This window comes from Scardinius erythrophthalmus, assembly GCF_964197995.2.
Source record: "Scardinius erythrophthalmus genome assembly, chromosome: 12".
NCBI lineage: Eukaryota > Metazoa > Chordata > Actinopteri > Cypriniformes > Leuciscidae > Scardinius > Scardinius erythrophthalmus.
Genome location: NC_138232.1, coordinates 15,815,675 through 15,837,556, shown reverse-complemented (window position 1 = coordinate 15,837,556; position 21,882 = coordinate 15,815,675). Strand labels below are relative to the sequence as shown.

The window sequence follows — 21,882 nt, the reverse complement described above, 5'->3', positions numbered from 1 at the left end:
GATAGGCCTGACAAAAACCAGGACATGCAATCCCTGAGGTGACAGCTCCAGGGAGCTGCTCAGTGTCTATGATGATGACAATGTGTAAAACATGCCTAAAATACCACTTTACTGAAACAAAAGGGCCTAAACTCTTGTGTCGTATTGTTAAAAAGAAGAAGAAGAAGAAGAAGAAGAAATCTTTGATTGAGCATTGGTTAATGATAATTTAAAAATACCCTATTGTTGATTGTTAATTGATCTGGATGGAGCCTCCCCAGCATATGAGAGCTTGTTGAGTTAGCATCATTTACTGAGAAGCGAAGGGAAAAGTGCTCACCCCTGAAGTGCTGTCTGCTGTCAAGCCAGATCTCCAGACAGTCAGGGGGCATGTCTGAGTGAGAGGACAGAAGGATAGAGGTGGGGGAAGTAGGAATGAATTATTCTAAATAGCCGCCCATGCTGGGAGAGTCTCAATTTGGATGCTAATCTCCCTACATACTGTACTGTCACATTAGATTTAGTGCATTCAGTCGTGGTACCTCATGATGTTCTGTGCCAGTTTGACGTCATTAATACCAAACCTCACTGGTTCTCTTGTGATCTATTGAGATGTGATGCATTTTGATGCGTCTTAAATGCCAGATTTTATAGACTTGAAATCTAGTTCATGAGTTGTATGAACTACTTTATTTTTGGAGCAATTGTATTGTTTTTAATGAGTTCAGCCAAATATAATTTAAAAGTAAATTGTACAATTTGCATATGTCTAAGATGTTGAGTTTGAGATGTTTAAAAATCTGAAAAGCATACATAAATTTGCTCGGTTATAGTCTAAAATGGCCATGTACTGTATAATCTTTGAACTGAAAACAGACTGACGTACATATTAAAATACATTTATTTATAATACAACTTCATGTAACACATTTTACAGTAAAGTACACTAAACAACATTTAACATTTTAAACTGCATTGATATCACATGATAATTCACAAGATAAATAAGTATTTTATTAGCATATGTTTTAATCTTACATAAGTAGGCCTACTAGTGCATTTTTTAATATATTTATTTAAAATAATATTCTTAAATTAACAATACGCTTAGAAATGCTTACACATTCTTGAAAGTGTATTGTTTATATTAAATTTCGTACTACTAAACTGTCCTTTTAAAATGTTAATCATATAAAAAATATTTTTAGTATACAGAAATTCACTTTTTATGATGGTAAGACTGACATTAAAGTTTATCAAATGTCACAATGTCAACATTACATACATTCGCATTTTCAGTCAATTTTTGATGCATGATTCATCTCTGTTATTTATTATTTATCTTTTTTATTTATTTAAATAAATGTGTTCTATGTCAACACTACATTTTATGCACTGTAAAATAACCATAATTCTACAAAAACATGTTCATCATCAGCTTGCCTGGCGTCCTTTGCAAAAGGTTTTATGTTAAACCATTCAAAAATACAAACCAATAGTCATTTTGCAAATAAAAACAGCTGATGTAATTATTCCTTAAAGACCTCTAACCCCATATCCAAAGCTTATGATAACAATTATTCAACTGAAAACAATTCCATACATCAGTATCGGCCTCTTTATTTTGCCATGACTCACTTAATAAAGCACAGTGACTGTTTGTATCTGATAACATCTATATTTGGAATGTGGAATGTTCATCTGCCAGAATTTTGTTGCTTGTCCAACAAATTGTCCATCTCCATCCAGGGAAGATCCCACTGGATTTCAGTTCCGTCCTGCTTGGTTTTAGGCATTTCCTGTTGGACCCTTTCCCTTCTAAATGCCCCATTTGGACAGACAGGCAATTTCTCTCTGAAAAGCATGCATAAACATTGCAGATATTTGCTACAGAGAGCAATGTGACACAGAAGTCTTCAATTAAATTAATATCATGCACTTATTAAAAGAAACTACTTTAGCAATGATTTATTTATTTTTTTATGTAAATTCGTCATACTAAATCTCAAGGTTCATAATGGCATGAGGTTGAATAAATACTGACACAATTTTCATTTTCTCGTTGAACTGTTCCCTTATGGGTGTATCACCATTACTTTACCCGATCTCATGAGAAAACAACTATTTCACAAGTTGGTGATCTTGTATGAGTTTGTATGATTGGGGGGGGACGACTACGCATGAAGTTCCACCACTAAAACTAACCCTCAGTTAGTTTTAAGCATATACGAAAATGTAGGAATTCATTCAAAATCACCACCAATTCGCCAAAATAGTTACAAAGTGTGTTGGTATACTGTAGCCTACCTAAAACCTGGAAACAGCAGCCAGAGCACAGGAAGAAGTACCAGAAGAACCAAGATGATACAGAGACCCGACACCCAGACCAAAGTTCCTGCATTACAGAGTTTACAAGAATGGCTATAGCATTGAAACCCAAATTCAATCACAGATGTCCTGGATCTCATACCTGTATATGGCTTTTCATCTTCTGAATCAGCTGTGGAGTTCTCTAAAGACACAAAGTGACTGAACTGATAAAATTATGCACATTATGTATTCACAGTGACTTAAAAGATATACGGACATCACACATCTAACTGAAAGCTATAGTTACTGACTGACCTTTCATCACTGGATGAAGTGTGCTCAGGAGAATCACTGTACCATCTGGGAACAGAGATTAGGCCTATATATAAATATATGCATATAAGTGTATTGCTTTACAATATACTGAAGTATCCTTTTACGATTTTAATGAGTATTTTAAATCACTTTCAATATACATATATACGTGTGTGTGTGTGTGTGTGTGTGTGTGTGTGTGATTGTAATATATCTCCCAGCTTTTCACAATTCACATATTAATAAAAAGTATTTTAGATATTAATAAAAAACGAATAAAAATCTTTATTATTGCCACTGATGTTCTTACAGATCACGGTGATGTTGATGGTGTTGCTTGTCTTGTTTTCAGCAGCATTCTCACACCAGTAAAGTCCACTGTTCTTACTGTCAATGTCAATGAAATGACATTCTTCAGGCCTGTCTATAGATTCTGTGCCATTCAACTGCAAACATCCAGACCTCGCTTTAGCACCTTGAAGCCTCCTCAGTATCCAGCCTGTTGAATTACCAGCATTTACTAGGCAGCGAAGGGTGAACTTTTCCCCCCTGAGGTGTTGTCTGTTGTCAGGCCGGACCTCTAGAGAAGCGTCTGAGTGAGAATCTTTGACTGATTCATACTGATTCACACTTTCAAATGCTCCATGTGTGAACAAGGAGGAAAGCAGCACTGAAAAGATATATAATGCAACAACAATATGTTAACATGTTTCTCCATCTAAATTAGTGTATTGTAGACTATCAGTTAAACCAGGCTTAGGAATTATAGGATAAACATTGACAAAACAGATCAGTGGGTTGTGCTTTAGATCTGATTCTTGAGCAGTTAAACAATTGAGCAGGCAATTGTTAAAAAGAGTTCATACAAAAGTATATATTAAGAAGAAAAAGCTCACCTAAATAACCAGCAGCTGACATAAGTCCCATGTTTTCCTTTAGCGCTGGGCCTTGTTAAAGAGAAAAAGTATGCAAGAGAGACATAATGACAGTGCAACACCCAACCGAACATTTAGAGGCATTTATTTACCCCACCTTTTCCGCTTGCTAGAGATGATCTGATAAATCCGTTCACACAGTTTGTAAACTGGGAATTGGGCATTTCTTCTCTGCACATTAACCAGTTAAATTAGTAACCTAATGGAAAAATAAATACAACCTCTTTGCACATCTGTTTGACCAAAATACAACCTAAATAGACAAACAAATAAGGCAAGTTCAGCTGACACACATATTGACACTTTTGTCAATAATTCTCTAAATTAATATTTTTGTTATGCATTTTCAATATGAGCAAATCAGTCCCCGCAAATCAACCCCTCTCTACTGTATATATAGCCTAATATGAGTTTTGAAACATTATTTGTTAATTTTTTTCTTTGCTGTATTGTTTAGGATTTTGTCATTTGACATTTTACAAAGATATTTAAATATATATATATATTATTCAGTCACTTTTTCGTTACATAAAAGAGCATGTTAGGTCATACAGTGATTTTGAGTGGCCTTGTCTAGATACGTTCTTTAAATGGCTACACTGAAACAAAGAGCAACTACACTGCTTTCAGCTCATTCTTATAATTTCATAATTTTAATTTCATATTTTTAAACATTTAGTGGTTCTATAATTTCGTATAGATATTTCTATTTTCTATAGATAGCTATTTTAGTTTTTATTGATTTTTTAAATTCTTTGAACTGAAAACTTTTAACAAGACAAACAAGGGGCTTTTATTTTGAAACGCGAACTAGAGGCGCTGTCCTGCATTCTGGCTTCACTGTGCTTATTACCTGCATATGGCCAAATGTTACTAGACCCTACATAAACTAAATTACAGTTAAATTTTCTGGAGAGGCGGGACGTCGTTTCCGTTCAACATAACATGCTGCTGAGGTAAATGGTCACTAGCACTTATTCTGTGAAGAGTTACAATCAACAGAATTTCCAAAGCCAACAGAAATGGCTTTTTGAAAGAATTTCAGCTGTTGTGCTCAGATAGCTAACGTTACCTCACCATCTGTTTGCCATAGTCTCTATTAATAATTCGGTATTCATATCATCAGCTTGTACACATGCACGAAATGTTACAAATGCAGTTTAGCAGTTCATCAAGAATTCGTGGTATCCTACATTAAAGGTGTGTCTCCTGCATCATATTTTAACATTGCAAAAAATATTTGAGCAGTATTTATGTCCATAATTTATAACTGCTATGATTGCACCGTGCTGTGTAGATGAAGAAGACGTGATTTCAGGCGTTGTCGGATGCAGACAGGTGTTGTGATCAGGAGCAGTGGGAAGGACTGGACATCCATGGACACCTGGACACCCAATCCAAGAGCCAAACCCTTCATCCCCCGCCAGCAGCGCAGCCTCTACCTAACATGGAAATACAGACTCACCAACAAAAGAGCAATGCGACGAATCTGCCAGGTCAGCATGTCACTTTATAAGATTATGCCTGGGTGGCAGCTCCATCATATAACCTAAAGAGCAGGGTGCTTTTTTTATAAATAAAAATATTTCATTGCTGTATTTATAACAATAAACTGAATTTATTTTGATTCTGTTTTCATAATTCACACACCTGTTGAAATAACCTTTAAATTAGTTTTGTGCAAATGAGGACATTAATTAAGTTAAACTACTGCATGTCTGGCCATCGGATAATCAATTAGAAATATAATTACCAACTGAGTGATAACAACACACGCAACTGTTGGTCTGCAACGTCGCAATTACTGACAGATTGTAGCAACAAATCCAGAAATGTCACTTTTCCGGTCACTAATTACATTGCCACAATTAAAGTTTGGTTATTGGTTTATGTTGCAGTTATGTAACGGTCACTTGTTATGGTTATTTGGGCAGCACTTGATCCTGAGATGGAGGTACAGTAGGGTTAAAAAAATAAAAAATAAATAAATTTGAAAATAAGAAATATTTTGAATTAAAATGTATAAGATGTATTTCTCACAAATCAGATCAAATTTGTGACACTGTCCATGTGACCTTTGCACAAAAGGTCACGTTCTTGTTTCCAGTGAAGCACCAGATGCTCAGTGGAACATTTCAAATCATGCTTTACAACATGATCATCTGGATTTATTTTTGTGGTGTTTATGCAGCTCGAGAGTTGCTGTCATTATAACAAATACTAGAATTTTGATACTGTTCATTTTGCAATTCATCTTGTACTTGAATTTTAATGCTGCTAATTACATTTTTATGAATTTACAAAAAGTATTTTCACCAGTGATCTAAGATGTTTGGACCCCACTGTATGTCATTTCAATTATCACAGTTTTTATGTTTGTGTGTGTGTGTTAACTTGCTTAACAATATTGTAGAGAATAAAAATGTACCCATAAAGTAAGCTACATCTGACAACCTCCTTTTGGAGATGTCATGTATAAAATAAAGATTTTTTTTTAATTGTAAAAATACAGAAAGTGGTTTGCTAGGGTTCAATATAGTATTTATAACTAGCTGTTTATAAAAGCAAAAGAATTCTATGGAATGTCCCCATTTAGATAGCGAAGTAAACGTGTGTGTGTGTGTGTGTGTGTGTGTGTGTGTGTGTGTGTGTGTGTGTGTGTGTGCGTGTGTGCGTGTGTGCGTGCGTGTGTGCGTGCGTGTGTGCGTGCGTGCGTGCGTGCGTGCGTGTATTTGCAGGCCAGTGCTGTCCTGTTTCTACTGATCACAGTGATCGTGAATATCAAACTCATTCTTGACACAAGGAGAGTTGCCAGTGAGGAGGATGCTGTTCAAGAATATGGTAATGTTGAAAACTGTCTTTGTGAACACTAAATGTTTTATGATACCTGATTGGCCAATTCACATGTTAGAAATATTAAGTAGTCTTATTACTTGAGTGAAATTATTTCAGCTTATGTGGATCAAATAACTACACTTTTATGTCTTTTTTTTTAACCTTTTTATTTATTTTTAACTATTTCAGTTCTGAATTAGTAATTAGCTTTGAATTCTTCTTTTTTTTTTTTTTTGCTATCATTGAACATTTTCTCAGATGATGCCCTGCCTAACATGGAAACCCCACGCAGGCCAGCCAGTGGGAGGAAGGTTTTGGATATTGAGGTGTACTCTAGTCGCTCTAAGGTGTATGTGGCAGTGGATGGCACCACTGTAAGTGATTCTAAACCTGTTTTATAATATAACACATTTGCCACACTGTTACCAGATAACGATATCAATAATATTTTATGTGTTTTTGTAGGTGCTGGAAGATGAGATGAGGGAGCAGGGCCGAGGCATACATGTTATAGTTTTAAATCAGGCCACTGTAAGCACACACAGTCACACCTCATAATCTACTGTATCTTCTTGTATTATTACTATCATTTTTATGATGTCCACTCCATCATTATTTCGATTATTTATAAGATTGTATAATTAAATGTTGCTGTATCGTCTTTTGTTTAGGGTCATGTTATGGCCAAAAGGGTGTTTGATACTTATTCTCCCCATGAGGATGAAGCCATGATCCTCTTCCTCAACATGGTCACACGTGGCAGAGTCCTCATCTTCACTATTAAGGTTAAAGAAATATCTCTCCCATCCACTTTCTTGATTTTAGAGTTGTGTTGTTTAACTTGTTTGTCTGTAAGTGCATTTCTTATTGGCCTCTTTAGGATGAGGGGACTTTCCACTTGAAGGATTCTGCAAAGAATCTTCTCAAAGGTTTGGGAAGTCAGGTAGCAGTTACCTTAGGCTGGAGGGATATGTGGACTCTGGTTGTGAAGAAGGGAGGTAAGGACAATGTTTTTTGTCTTTTCACTCTATTATAGTAGGTATGTTTGTTTATTGTATCTCATGGCTAATTATTTTTCTTCTGTGATGTGATATAAATGTACCGTTTTAGGGGTGTGCAGTAGAGCCAATATCTTTTACAATCTCAAAATAATTTATTATCTATTTCTGTATTCCGATAAAAAGTAATAAATGTGTATGATTCAATGTGTATATCAAGCTCTAATTTCTGAGAGACATGCATAATTTATGATTGTGCTGTGCTCATTTCATTTTCAGTTTACGCTCATTCGTGTGTCATGACTTTAAAACATTTACATAGAAACATCAAATATTCTAGTAGAAAATGTGTATAATGTAGTAGTTGATATTACTCCTGACAAGGTCTGATTTCTGAGATACGCACAGACGGCAACACGGCTATTTCATTTGCGAACATTGTGCTCATTTTATTCATAGACTTCACACTCATTTACTACACACACTCATTGTGTAGTGATTTTAGAGTTTTGATATAAAGTTCAGTCATGAAACTCTTCTGATCACCTGATTGATTCACTTAAAGCCGATTGGTCGTCCAGTCGTTCTATTTGTTCTATCTACGTAACCTATTTATTCCTGACTTTGAATCGGATCAGTTCGTTGCAGCCCTTCCCCAGCACCACCTGCCTGGATCTGCTTGGGTGGTTCTCACTGTTTTCTTGCAGCAGTCTGAATTCAATTGACTGTTTTCATGTGCATTTTTAGACGTATCCTCACTCATCCAGCAGCAGCGTAGCAGATCAAGTCTGCCAAGACCATGCCTATGTACATTCCATGTTTATTAATAAATGCTGGTTAAATTCGTTGTCATGATTGAAGCATAGCTATAATATTGTGCTATCCCCTGACTGACTTGTTTTCCAGCTAACACGAGGAGTGACTGTCTGCAGACTATTTTCATTCTCTGTAAAATTTGTGATATGTTTTGAAGCCATTATCCGTGCCTTTCTGAATAAGACATTCAGCTTCGGGCTCATCCCTATACTGTTTATTTTCTCAGGTCAAGTGTATGGGGAGAAGCACTCCAAGTCTCCTGCACTGTCCACATGGGGTGATCCTGTGCTGCTGAAGACTGAGGTCCAGCTGACAGCTTCTGAAGGTATTTTTGCCAATTTTTATGAGTGTAGATTGTTAGATTACATGTTGCAATTACGTTATGGGTTATATCAGAGCTGTTTGTTTATGTCATGATTTATTTTAGAGGCTGAGTGCCATTGGGCAGACACAGAGCTGAACCGCCGGAGGAAACTTTTCTGCAGTAAAGTGGAAGGATATGGGAGCATTTGTAGTTGCAAAGATCCAGCCCCTATAGAGTTTAATCCTGACCCAGTAAGACACACATCATGTTATTAAAATACCTTTTATACACTACCGTTCAAAAGTTTGTGGTCAGTAAATCTTTATCCCCCAGTTTCACAGACAAGGCTTAAGCCTAGTCCTGGACTACAAGGCATGTTTGAGCTGTTTTAACTGAAAGCAGCTTCCATTGTTTTGTTGAGGATGTCAAGACGCACAGGAGTAATGTTTTTTTTTAAAGCCCGTTTAAAAAAGCTACTTAAATGTCCTAATTCAACTAAGGCTTAATCCTTGCTTAATTTAATTTAAGCCCAGTCTGAAACCAGGCCTATTACTTCAATTCTGCAAGGATGCATTACATTGATCAAACCTGATGTTGTTACAAATATAAACATTTCTATTATAAATGCTGTTTTTTTTTTTTACTTCAGAATCGTGGTTTTCACAAAAAATATTAAGCTGCATGACTGTTTTCAACTGAAAATCTTTCTTGAACACTGAATCCGCATTCCGCATATTAGAATGATTTCAAATGATCATGTGACACTAAAGACTGGAGTAATGGCTACTGAAAATTCAGCTTTGCCATAATAGATGTAAATTACTTTTTAAAATATAAAACTGTTAAAATTTTAATATATTTCATATTAATGCTGTTTTTACTGTATTTTTATCAAATAAATGCACCTTGATGAGCAAAACAATCTTTTAGTAACATAAAATCTTACTGACCTCAAACTTTTGAACAGTAGTATATCTTAAGGTTGGATCAATACCAAAATCACAGTCAGCTGAACATGAATTTTACTGAAACTCTTTTTCTTTTCTTTTTTACAATATTTCATACTTGAAATATACTTGAAGGATAATGAAATTCCAAGTACAAAGATTGGTACATTCATCAGAGTCAGATGCTGATATTTTACAGTGATCAACTTTTGGTACCATGATGTTTTTTTTTTAATCTATGGTATCAGAAACGTGTCACAACAAAATGCATGATACCAAGACAGACTCTACAAGGTTTCTCTACAAGTTTCCTTGTTTACCTGAACGAAAGTGTTTAAACTTTCACTAGTTAAGTGGTTGTTATACCCTTCATCCTGAGATAACCTTGCATTTATATCAGCATTTAGACAGCAGAACAAAGTCTTTGTCTTAAATCTGTGTTGTTGACTAAACCTTTCCATGTCCTGTCTAGCTGCCTAACAACAATGTCTACAACACTCCAGTAGCTGTTATAGCTGGAAATAGACCAAATTATCTCTATAGGTTAGTAAACTTAGATTTCTTTGTACTTTACCATACTACCAAACCACCTCATGTATGTATTAGTTAAATTTGTGCACATATATGAACTCACACACACAAACATCACGGTTTCCACAAAATTAAGCAGCACTACTGTTAGAAACATTGATGATAAGAAATGTTTCTTGAGCACCAGATGAGCATATTAGATATTTCTGAATGATCATGTGGCATGATCTCACATAAAAATAAGTTTTGGTTTGGCTTCAGGAGAGAAATCAGAAACCCTGTATATAAGAAAGCATACCTTTAATACCAGACTGATGTATAAGCTATGTTTGTTTCTCTAGAATGCTGCGCTCTCTTCTTTCCTCCCATGGTGTCAATCCACAGATGATCACTGTTTTCATCGATGGATACTATGAGGTGCCATCTCCTTTTCCTCTTTTTTTTCTTTTTTTTCTCTCTTCTTCAATGCATTATTTTTTCTTCTTCATTTTTGTAAGACGATTCATACATATATACTGAATTAACAACAACATTTTCTGCTTAGGAACCTATGGATGTGGTGGATCTCTTCGGTCTTAAAGGAGTTCAGCATACGCCTATCAGTATTAAGAACGCTAGAGTGTCACAGGTGATAAGTTTGAGGCTTATCTTCTTAGAAAGATGTATAATTAACATAGAAAGGTCACTTAACATAATGGCCAGTTACAGCTGATTGCTGTGGGCTCAGCTTTAGTGGCAAAGCATTTAGTGTCGAAGCATGTGAATGACAGTAAGATGGTACTAATGTTCTGCTGTTCCTTTTGTCTCAGCACTACAAAGCCAGCTTGACTGCAACCTTTAATCTGCATCCAGTAAGTAAATGTTCACCTGCCTTAGAATTTGTCTACAGTTACATTGTAAAACACCTTGCAAGTGTCTGACTTTGGGGGGGAAAATTATGTTTTAGGATGCAGATTTTGCCATTGTCCTGGAGGAGGACCTGGACGTTTCCATAGATTTTTTCAGGTATGGATGTTTAATTTAATATAATATAATATAATATAATATAAAAATAAGATATAATATAATATATCAAATTTTACTGAATTACACCTGTAATACTAAAAGATATTCACTAGATGGCAGCAGACTTCTATATTATTTATTACAGGCTTGTTTAGAAATGTATGAGTGCCGAATCAGCTCAACGAATCTTAATAGAAAAGAGTGAATAACGTTTGACAGATCATATCTAAATGTCTTTTACATGTTTGATTTATTTCTTCTCCCACATTTTTCTCTAGCTTTCTCAGTCAGACCATCCATTTGTTGCGTGAGGATGACAGTCTGTACTGTATCTCAGCCTGGAATGACCAAGTGAGTGAAAAAAAAAGTTATTTTCAATTTGTTCGTGACTTGAAAATAGACTGTTTACTTTGATAACATCTCGGGGGGGAAATGCTGCCATATGGTCTTTCTTTTGGTATATTTTTCTTCTGCTAAACAGTGGTTAATGTATCCTCAGCCTAAATTTCTCGAAGTCTTGAAAGGCCTTCTAGCAGTGCACATGACCTTGCTGCTGTGCTGTTTTGTAGGGCTACGAGCACACGGCAGAGGACCCATCTTTGTTGTACAGAGTGGAAAGCATGCCTGGCCTTGGCTGGGTGCTTAAAAAAAGCCTTTACAAGGATGAATTGGAGCCCAAATGGCCAACTCCTGAGAAGGTGAGGCAGCTAATTCCCACATTTAGCCTATAAATTATGTCTAAATAGGAAATGTTTATATATTTACAATTTACATGCAAAACCCCTCAAAAGTGATGTCTCATTTGGCACAATTTCCTGCTCCATTTGCATGCATGAGAAAACTTCTAACAGTGATTATTGCTTCTTTCACCAGTGGGAAATGCTGTTCTCACTATGGAATTTAGCATTTTGTTCTCTGATTTGAATAACATTGCTAACCTTTGAAGAGTCAGTTTGGTGTGTAATGTATAGTGTCTAGAAAAGACCAGTAAAATCGATTTATTTAAATAGGAACATATAGTGCCCTCATTTTGAAACTTTGAGAAGAAAATGGACAGTTTTGCATACTGTTCTACATACACTACCATTCAAAAGTTTGGGGTCGGTAAGAATTTTTTTGTTTTTGATAGAAGTCTCTTATGCATTAATTTAACAGTTATATTGCCAAATATTACAATTAAGATAACTGTTTTCTATTTTGATATGCTTTAAAATGTAATTAATTTCTGTGATAGCAATTACTCCAGTCTTCAGTATCACAGGATCCTTCAGAAATTGTTCTAATATGCTAGTTTGGTGCTCAAGAAAAAATTGTAATTATCAATGTTGGAAACAAATAGTTGCAGATGCTGCTTAATAATTTTGTGGAATCTTTTGTACCATTATAAATGTATTTACTGTCACTTTTGATCAATTTAATGTGTCTGCTGAATAAAAGTATTAATTTCTTTCAAGAAAAAAAAATACTGACATCAAACTTTTGAACAGTAGTGTATCATCTAAATATATTAAACCTGCCTCTGATAACTTTTTTGTTTTGTTTGTTTTTTCTATTCGTATTGTTGCCATCCCTTAGCTATGGGACTGGGACATGTGGATGCGGATGCCAGAACAGAGGAAGGGGAGAGAGTGTGTCATTCCTGATGTCTCCCGCTCTTATCACTTTGGCATCATTGGCTTAAATATGAATGGTTACTTCCATGTAAGTGAGATGGTTATACTGATGATTATGTTAACTTCTGTTGTTTACTTGTTAGTTTACTTGCAACAGTTCTTTTATTATCTTAACCATTATTTTATTTACTAAGAGTATTTTTCAATGGAGAACTGAATCTAGGACTCTGTGAATCCAGTGATCAAGTGTTTATTTAAGATGTAAAATATAACAATGTTTTATATACAATTTGAATTCAATGAAATGCATGTTTCTCTACAGGAAGTTTACTTTAAAAAGCACAAGTTCAACACTATTCCGAATGTTCAGATGAAAAATGTAGATAGGTATGTATTGTTCCTGCTGTCTCTATATTGGCCTCTTTGTCTATTATTTATATCCTGTTCGATATTTTTTGATATTCTCTCCATTTTTACAGCTTGAAGAAAGATGCTTATGAGATTGAAATCCAAAACCTACTCCGGTAATTTTATCTGAAGATCCTAAGTCCTTCATTGCAGAGTTAATATAACACCTTAAAATTGCATCATTACCAACAACTAAAGTAATCATTTGTGTGTCTGCAGTGAGGCTGAGGTTCTGGACCACAGTAAAAACCCATGTGAAGACTCATTTATCCCAGACACTGAGGGAAAGACCTTTGTAATGTTCATCAAAATGGAGCAGGAGACAGATACAAACACCTGGACAGAACTGGCAAAGGTCTGTTGCATTTAGTTGAGGAGGCTTTGTGAATATTCTTGGTTTAAATATAAATAGGATTTTGTTTGAGCATTTCAAGGAACAAATTGCTGCATTTCTTAGCTGGTTAGCCACTATTTACCCTGCATTTATTGTTACAGTGGGTTGCAATGAATCTGTTGATTGAGATCTGTGGCCTGTTTATATGTTGAAGAGACTGCAAGGGTAGATAAATGGCTTAGAGACACTGAGAAATATAAGGGAATAAATACTGAGGGGAGAGTAGTATTAGGTTATGGCCTCATTTTGTTTATTGCCTATAGTGCCTGCACGTGTGGGACCTGGATGTACGAGGTTATCACAAAGGACTCTGGAGGCTCTTCAGAAAGAAGAACCATGTCCTGGTAGTTGCTGTTCCAATCTCCCCGTACTCGTGAGTATACATTTAACAATTGATTTATCTAATTTCCAAGCACAGGAACACATTATTTATGTGTGATACTGCTTTGTTAGAAATGTTCCATTAAAAAATACAATATTACATCAATGAAACCAAAAACACAATACAAAGTATAGGATGAACCATCCTATGCTGCTAGCTTCACCGGATTTTTGGCTCATTCTTTCTGGCAGATTTGCTTCAGGTTGTTCTGTTCAGATTCAGGTGTGTGCCCCAAAAGTGTCACAGATTCTCAGTTGGATTTAGATTTAGACTTTTTGTTCTTAATTGTTGTTTCCAAGCCTTTTTTTTTTTTTTCTATAATCTCAGCAATTCTTGTCACAGTTCTTTGTCACCTTTATTTATATAGCGCTTTATACAATACAGATTGTTTCAAAGTAGCTTTACAGTGAGAACAGGAAAATGATGCTTTTCGGCTGATGTTCAGGTGAAGTCAGTTCATTGTTGTTTCAGTTCCGTTGTAAAGATAATCAATTACTGAATTAATTCATAATCTATAAAGCTGCAATTCTGCAAAAAAAAAAAAAAAAAAAAGTCATCGTCCAGCTCAGTTCAGTTCTCATACAACAGCGTCCCTCCAGTCAGATCAATAATATTGTTGAATATTAAGTGTCCCAAACTAAGCAAGCAAGAGGCAACATTGGCAAGGAACCCAAACTCCATCAGGTGATAGCCTGGGTTTCCCCATGCTGCCTTGCACGCAGCGAGATTTTATTCACGCGGCTAGGCAGCCTGGACACCATGGACCAGATTTTCCCCTCAAAAAGGGAACCAATCACAGAACAGGGAGGGAGCAGCAAGACGATGACGACATCTATGCGACACACCGAAGCAGTTTGTTTATATCTATGGATCCAACATGGCATCAGACGCGAAGTTACCTTTCGATGCAGCCTTAGATAGTGTTCTAAGTAGTTTAGAACGCAAGTTTATTTCGTTGTCTTCCTCATCGAATTTCTGCCGCTCTACATACGTCATCTGGTATAATTGAAATGATTGGCTATTTGATACAGGCGCATTTGATAGACATTCGTAGCGCCCAATAAACGGCTCTGGGCATTCGTAAACCACGCCTCAAATACGAGAAAATGAACATGTGGTTCCCAGACCACGTCTCAATGAGGTGACAGAATGGAGGGAAAAAAACTTGGGAGAAACCAGGCTCAGTCAGAGGGCCACTTCTCCTCTGGGACAGTGAACGAACACGGTGTCATTATGATTCAGGCTGCATCACAAGTCCGAGTTCAGATCGGGAGCCTTAATTTCAAATATTCATCCAGTTCCTTTTGATTAAAGACCTTTACTGTTATTAACAATACTTAACTTAAAGCATGTCAGATAGAAAAAATATGCCAGTTTCAGGGGTTAGAAAAAAAAATCATTGTAGGATGTGTAATTCAGTAAATTGAATTACATATTATAAACAATTTTATATTATATGATATTAATGATATTATATTATTAAAAGCACTCTTAAATGGAATAAAAGCAAAACGTGGTTATTAATAGCTGAAACCTTCTTGGAAACTATTTATTTATTTATTTATTTATTTATTTATTTATTTTACTCTTACTTTATTTTACTTCATTTAAAATGTGTGCATGCATGTTTTTAACTTTCTGTGCATGACCTTCACTGCATCTTTTCCCCCCAGTGGTAAGAAGCCCAATAATGTCACTCCCATTCACCTGGAGCCAGCACCTAAAGAGGAGGGACCTCCTGTGGAACAGATTTAAAACACTGCTAATCCCACGCAAAGGGCCTTTCCTAACCACTAACAGACAAGGCCTATGTCAGGCCGATAATGGGCCTTGTGTTACTCTCTAAGGCTACTGAAAGACAAAGTATAGGATGAACCATCCTGTGCTGGTAGCCTCTAGGAACTACAGGCTCTTTGAAACTAGAACGATATGAGTGTGGATTTCTAAAAACGGTGTGTGACGTGACCTTCTCTTGTTGTTGGTATGTATTTTGCATTGGGAGCATTTCCTGAGGTCATGAAATTTCATAGGAGTTTATCCTGGAAGGTTTGACTTAAGTAAAGATGTTTTAAAGTATTACCAGTGCTGGTTTGAGTTACTGAATTACTGAATAACTTTTTTTTGTTGACACTGAGTGCTTTGGGCCGTCCTGCACATACGTTTTAACTTATGTCTATTTATTTTGTCAATATCAAGGTAACTGCAGGTTTATTTTTACCTAATGAATTCACTTTTACACAAGAAAAATGCATTAAGAAACAAAAGGCTTACATTTGTTTACAAATGAACTATGTACAGACATATATATGTACAGACATATATATTTTTAGAACAAAAGATTATCATATTTTTATTAGTTTGAGTTCTTTAGTGGTTGAAAACATACAATCAGTATCCTTGTACAACACATAACCTTTATTGGACTGCACAGTCTGAAACTGACAGTTTTTAAACTATATGATTGATTTTTTTATTATTATTATTAAATGTTGTGCTAAAATGTCTTTCCAACAAGATTTAAGAATTTTAAGAATCCTCTTTCACAGAGAATGATAGTTGATGCTGCTTAGGTGAGATCTTTGTGTCACAGCCACTAAAGAGCCTTATATGAGCAGAGTGGAGGTTTAACACTTGAAATCAATGCAATCTCAGCTGCATCATAGATCTACCCTGTGTTAACGTGAGTTTCTGTAAGTGAAGATGTGGTGAAAAATTGATTTCTCATGCAATAATGTCCAAATCATTTCATGGAGGAGATTTCAGATTAGATTGCTGTGGGTTGCAGTGATCAGTGCTAAAATCACTACAGATATTTTATTTGTGATGCCACTAAACATTTTCATAATATCTGGAACATGTGCAATACCATAATAGAAATGTTTGTCATCTCAACATATTATTGTGTACTCAAGTTTGCTGAGGTTGTGTCTAATATGTCAGATTCTTCAACAGTTTTGTATTTTAAGTAGTTAAAATTGATTTTCTTGTATAAAATAAAACTTTTTTTTTTATTTCCTTGGTTGTCTTTCTTAAATTTGTATTATGTTTTGCTGTAGCTATTTGTTTCTTAATGTTTGCAGGATGCATAGTAAGGCCTGTTACTTTAATGATTTTTTTAATCATGACACAAATTGGAATGAGATCTAATAATTATAATTGTAATATTTTTATATTGGGGCAAGCAGTGGTTCTCAACCTTTTGTATTTGGTAAATCCTTTTTCCAACATGTTTTTGTCTTACCCTGAATCTCTATAGTAAGCCTTTTTTAAGTGTTTATATTTTAGACCTGTCAGGATGTTTTTTGCTGGAAATCACTCTCCCCTCCCGTGCGTGTCTCCTCGTATCTGTAAATAGAGAAAAGTTGCTTGGACACTACTGACATGTGAATTATGTGGAAGTGTCATAGGTTAGTTGTCATAGGAATCAGAGAGGTTGACATGGAACACCTTAATATCAAACCTCCAGGGAATCACCTGTAAAAAAAAAAAAAAAAACGCAGAACAGAGGAGAGTCTGCTGGCAAATGAGAACAGAACAGAGCTCATAACAAAACTAGAAACAACATTGGCTTGGCCTTCCGATATGGCGAGAAATGTTATGAAAGCGACGTGGACGTTCAACAGGTGAGTATTTTATTTAACAGATACATTTATGTTTTTAACAGATTTTTAATTGACTTTTAACAGAAATAGTTGTATCTAGCTCTCTAAAGGTTCATTGTAGGCTAAAGCATTATTAAAGGGCACCTATAATGCAAAATTCACTTTTACATGGCGTTTAAACATAAATGAGTGTTGGCAGTGTGTGTACACAATCACCCTATAATGATAAAAATCCACCCAGTGCTTTTAAAAAAAAAAAATCCTCATAAATCATAAGCAGCGTCTCAGAACAAGCTGTTTTCAGATTCTGGCCAATGTGACGTACTTTTGCACAAGCCCCGCCCACGACTGTTGACTGACACTGCAATAGACCCGCCCCGAGTGAGCTAAAGACAGTCCGCCATTGTTTCGACGGCGGAGCAGCTGTAGAACAAAGAATGTCTTCTAAGCAATTGAGGTGTTTTGTTGTTGGGTGTAACAATGAACATAACAGTCTTCATTTACTCTCGTTGTTATTCGAGGATGTCTCTGTTCCAACTGTTCGTGATCCAGCTTACAGTCTCCGGAGCGATAGGCCTAAAGGCCTCATTATACTTCTGCGTCGAACTCACACCGTAGCCTCTACGCTGTAGGCAACACGTTGGTTTTCATTTATACTTCTGCGTCGTTGTCCGCGTTGACGCGCATGCAGAGGGAGCGTTTGAAACCCGAGGGAGCGGTCCTAGCAGACCAATCACAGCGCTTGCGTCCGCGTAGAGTTGACACGTTGTTACATTTTTGGAGAGGTGCTCGTCAGGGTACGCCGAAGGGTACGTGCGCTACACACAGCCTATGACATAGCTACGCCGTGAGTTCGACGCAGAAGTATAAATAGGCCTTTAACTGATCAGATCATCTGAGTCGTTTTACGGATATAAAGTTTACCAGTTTATTAAGCATCCCCTCAAAAGGTCTGTATATATTTGTTTACTTTTAGTTGGTAGAAGTGTTTCTGTTTAATTTGCTGTGCAAGTTGATGATAATGAGAGAGAGAGAGAGAGAGAGAGAGAGAGAGTTTATGGAAAAGACTTTAATGCACACTTAGTGATTTTCTGGAATAAAACTAATGCTTCATCTCTTGTGTGATGTAGCCTACAATAAACTTCATTGAGCTCAGTATATTTTGGCAATTATTTGGACTGGGTTTGCTGACAGATGACAAATACTTGAAACCGTAATTAAACCATGCAGCATATATTCTCTGGCTCTGTAGGCATTATTGTCTGACTCCAGGTTGAAATGAATACCACTACTGAGAGTTTCAGAGGAGATTGTCCTAATTGGAGCAGCTCATTTGCATTTAAAGCGATACACACTAAACCGGCATGTTTTTCTGACCCCCAAAATGTGACAATTTAAACATGTTGTAAAAAACGATCTGTTGGGTATTTTGAGCTAAAACTTAAACACACACACTCTTAGGACATCAGAGACTTATTTTACATCTTGTGAAAAGGGGCATAATAGGTGCCCTTTAAAGGGTCATTTCATTAGGGTTGTTTTAGTGCTGTGCTGGACTTTTAAAGGAGTCCAACAGACCAATTTTGTATTTGTAAACAGCGATGACGTATCTTGTGGGTTGGGCCTAACTGGTGGCAGAAACTGACAGCTCTGTAGTAGCGGTGTCAGATTTCAGCTGTAAAATCAAATTCACAAAACAATAAGAATATGGATCATCCGAACGCTTTCTCAAATTATTTTAATGGTTTGCCAGAAGATCGATTGTCTTACATTAACAAGCTAATGCTTAGCAACGGGGTGAGGTTCCCTGACCTGTACTCACTGTCGGGGCAATGGGTGAGAGATCCAGCTAAATGGCCAAAGCTGCAGTAGCCGGACATCATCTTATACCTGGTAGAAAAACCCAGCATATACACTAAAGAAAAACTAAAAGCATTCAAGTCTCTTGATGCATACAACTTTGTACTTTGCGGTCATGTCCAGGATATTGAATATCAAGAATTGTCTCATAATACGGACCGTCAGGATAGGAAATACAGACACAGCAAGCACATCAGGGGCCTTGCATGAGGAAAGAGAAGTCAAGAAAGCAGCTCTGAGTCAGATCAATTTCAGCAAGCCAAAGAGAAGAGACAGTCAGCTTAAAGACATTCCTGAGAAAAGTGGCAAGCTTGATGTGAAAGGCATGAACATCAATTGATTTCACCTTCTGATAGATTCAGCCCTTTTTCTATTCCTGTTGAACCTATAACCACAAAAAAATAACGACCAAGAAATAACACTTAAGATAAACTACCATCATTTGTTAAGGTAAAATGATCCTGATAAAAAAAAGATCTGTCCATTTTTTTGGAGCTACCATACACTGACTCTGCCTTGAATAATTGAACAATGAGGGAACAAAGCCTGGATCCATGAATGCCTCCCCTGCAAGACAGACTCAGTCATTAAGTTGCAACGTCAATGACATTATGTGTCCCCAAGGTTTATCAAAGTTTGTGCTCAGTCTTAATGTATAGTAATTGTCATATCACACATATAATATTACTGTTTATTAAATTATTGAATAAATACTGAATGATGTTACAGCTAGACTGTCTGTTACAATTTTTGGATTTAGCTGGATCATTGTTCACTGACCGCCACAGTGTTCTTGTCAGAGAACTCAGAGGTGCGGTAAAGTAGGTTTTATGTTGGACATTCGTTAGACATTCGATCTTTTCTGCAGCATTAAGTGAATATGTAATGTCTTAATAGTCGTGGATGATGCTGTATCTCGTCTAGGTCACATTGTAAAGCATAATGTCAAAAGTGAATATTATTCGATGATGTAATTGTTTTAAGAATTGGAAGTGAAAAAGTCCTCACAACGATCCCCACTTGGGCACTTCAAGTTAGGGAGTGTCTCAAAAGTGCCAAATCGACAACAAAGCTGGTTAAGAATGTGCATTATTCCACATTAACACTAAACACGTGATCCTTTTACATATGTAGTTGATGTTAGTATATAGATTAAAAATAGATTAAGCCAATTTTTAACTTGTATGATTTATATATCTGTTATACATATGTAATAAAACTGAATGTTTTAAATGAAATAGGCTACATCTATTTAACTTTGTGGTTGTTTTATATAAATACCTCAAATGACTACAATGTATTTATACACACATGCGGCATATAATACACAACTTAGATTGGTGAATTTATTTTTTTTTTTGTTACATTTCTTATGAATTTTTTCAAAATAAAAATCTATATAACTTCCTGGTCATGTGACCTGATGATGTCACACCACACCAATTTATTCACCAACCCTTGGAACACACCATACATGACTTGGATTTGGAAAATGCCATTTCGTCTATTTTTAATGAATTTTTGAAATACGCAAACCCATATAACTTCCTGGTCATGTGACCTGGTGATGTCACATGACTTGGAATTTGTTCACCAACCCTTGGAACACACCATACATGACTTGGATTTGGAAAATGTAATTTCGTCTATTTTTAACGAATTTTTGTTCAGTTTTTGCTTGGCGAATGTTTAACGAATGTCCAACATAAAACCTACTTTACCGCACCTGTATTTTATGTCTATGAGTAGGATAACCATATTCATTCACACAGTCGCGCAGAGCCGAAGCACAACCAAAACAATATTCTTCCAAACCATTTCCATTTTTTTTACTGCTAGAGGGCCAAAAGATACACATACAGTAGTGTACCTTTAACTTTTTACAGTTAATTGCAAGCAGTTAAACAATGTGTTCTTGGTGTGTTTATTTTTAAAGATTGATTATTGAAAGGTTATAAAATTATATTTATGTTTTTTTTTTTCAAATAGTTTTTCTGTAGTTCTCAATAAATATACATTTATTTTATTTTTAAAATGATTGTTTCCTGTTAGATACGCAGACAGCACAGCAGGCAAATTATGTGGAAATCTGAAGCAACCCACAAAGGAAATGGTGTGACTATTGAAATCAATGCAAATGTTGTGTGGTTGATCCCTTGCATAAATGTGATTCGATTGTGTGCCAAAGTTGTAGGGATGATTTCATGATGATGCAGACCGCCAGCTTGAGTAGGTGTTGCAATATTTTGCAATGCAATATTTTGCATTTGTCTTTTAAAACTATTAACTCATCATGATTCTACACTAATGAAATCAATGAGGTAGAAGGTCACACTTCTTTACCTGTTTGCCTTTCACTACAAGGGATTCTTGAGATTGATGTCCTGTTACATTTTATATTTTCAGTATCTACTGTTCATAAAAAGAGCAAATTATCATCCTAAGTCACTCTTATATTCAAAGGGTTATTGGAATAGTTTTGTATGGTGCAAAAAAAAAAAAAAAATCATTATTTATGACACATTCTCCATGAACATTTTCCTATCTCTCCCTAAACTAATGTTTCATGTATAAGAACAGCTTGTATGACATTAAGCGTTTCAGTGCAAAACAATTATTGCTTCTCTATGTAAATGAACTTGATCTCT

At 35.8% G+C, this 21,882-nt stretch overlaps 2 protein-coding genes across 3 annotated transcripts; one reads left to right on the top strand and one right to left on the bottom strand.

Moving 5' to 3' along the window:
• Positions 1–1,351: 1,351 nt before the first annotated feature.
• On the bottom strand, positions 1,352–5,178 carry LOC308700056 (uncharacterized protein). Of its 2 annotated transcripts, none has more exons than XM_081381392.1 (8): positions 4,825–4,983; positions 3,637–3,738; positions 3,501–3,551; positions 2,915–3,274; positions 2,605–2,649; positions 2,450–2,491; positions 2,287–2,374; positions 1,352–1,833 (listed from the first exon to the last, which is right to left on the bottom strand). In XM_081381392.1, exons 2-8 carry the CDS (start codon positions 3,716–3,718, stop codon positions 1,677–1,679), a joined length of 825 nt encoding a protein of 274 aa, XP_081237518.1. In that variant the 5' UTR covers positions 3,719–3,738; positions 4,825–4,983; the 3' UTR covers positions 1,352–1,676. The 2 variants fall into 2 exon arrangements, with proteins under 2 accessions (XP_081237518.1, XP_081237517.1); XM_081381391.1 differs by lacking the exon at positions 4,825–4,983 and adding an exon at positions 5,005–5,178 and having other exon boundaries at positions 1,394–1,833.
• On the top strand, positions 4,868–16,787 carry pomgnt1 (protein O-linked mannose N-acetylglucosaminyltransferase 1 (beta 1,2-); the record flags this gene model as incomplete). Its single annotated transcript, XM_081381390.1, has 21 exons — positions 4,868–5,035; positions 6,278–6,380; positions 6,633–6,748; positions 6,840–6,905; positions 7,046–7,159; positions 7,255–7,372; positions 8,415–8,513; positions 8,616–8,743; positions 9,912–9,982; positions 10,312–10,387; positions 10,515–10,598; positions 10,780–10,821; positions 10,917–10,975; positions 11,254–11,326; positions 11,545–11,673; positions 12,551–12,676; positions 12,911–12,975; positions 13,068–13,112; positions 13,216–13,351; positions 13,654–13,763; positions 15,446–16,787. The coding sequence occupies 21 exons, from the start codon at positions 4,868–4,870 to the stop codon at positions 15,525–15,527; spliced, it is 2,010 nt and encodes a 669-aa protein (XP_081237516.1). The 3' UTR covers positions 15,528–16,787.
• Between the last annotated feature and the right edge of the window lie 5,095 nt (positions 16,788–21,882).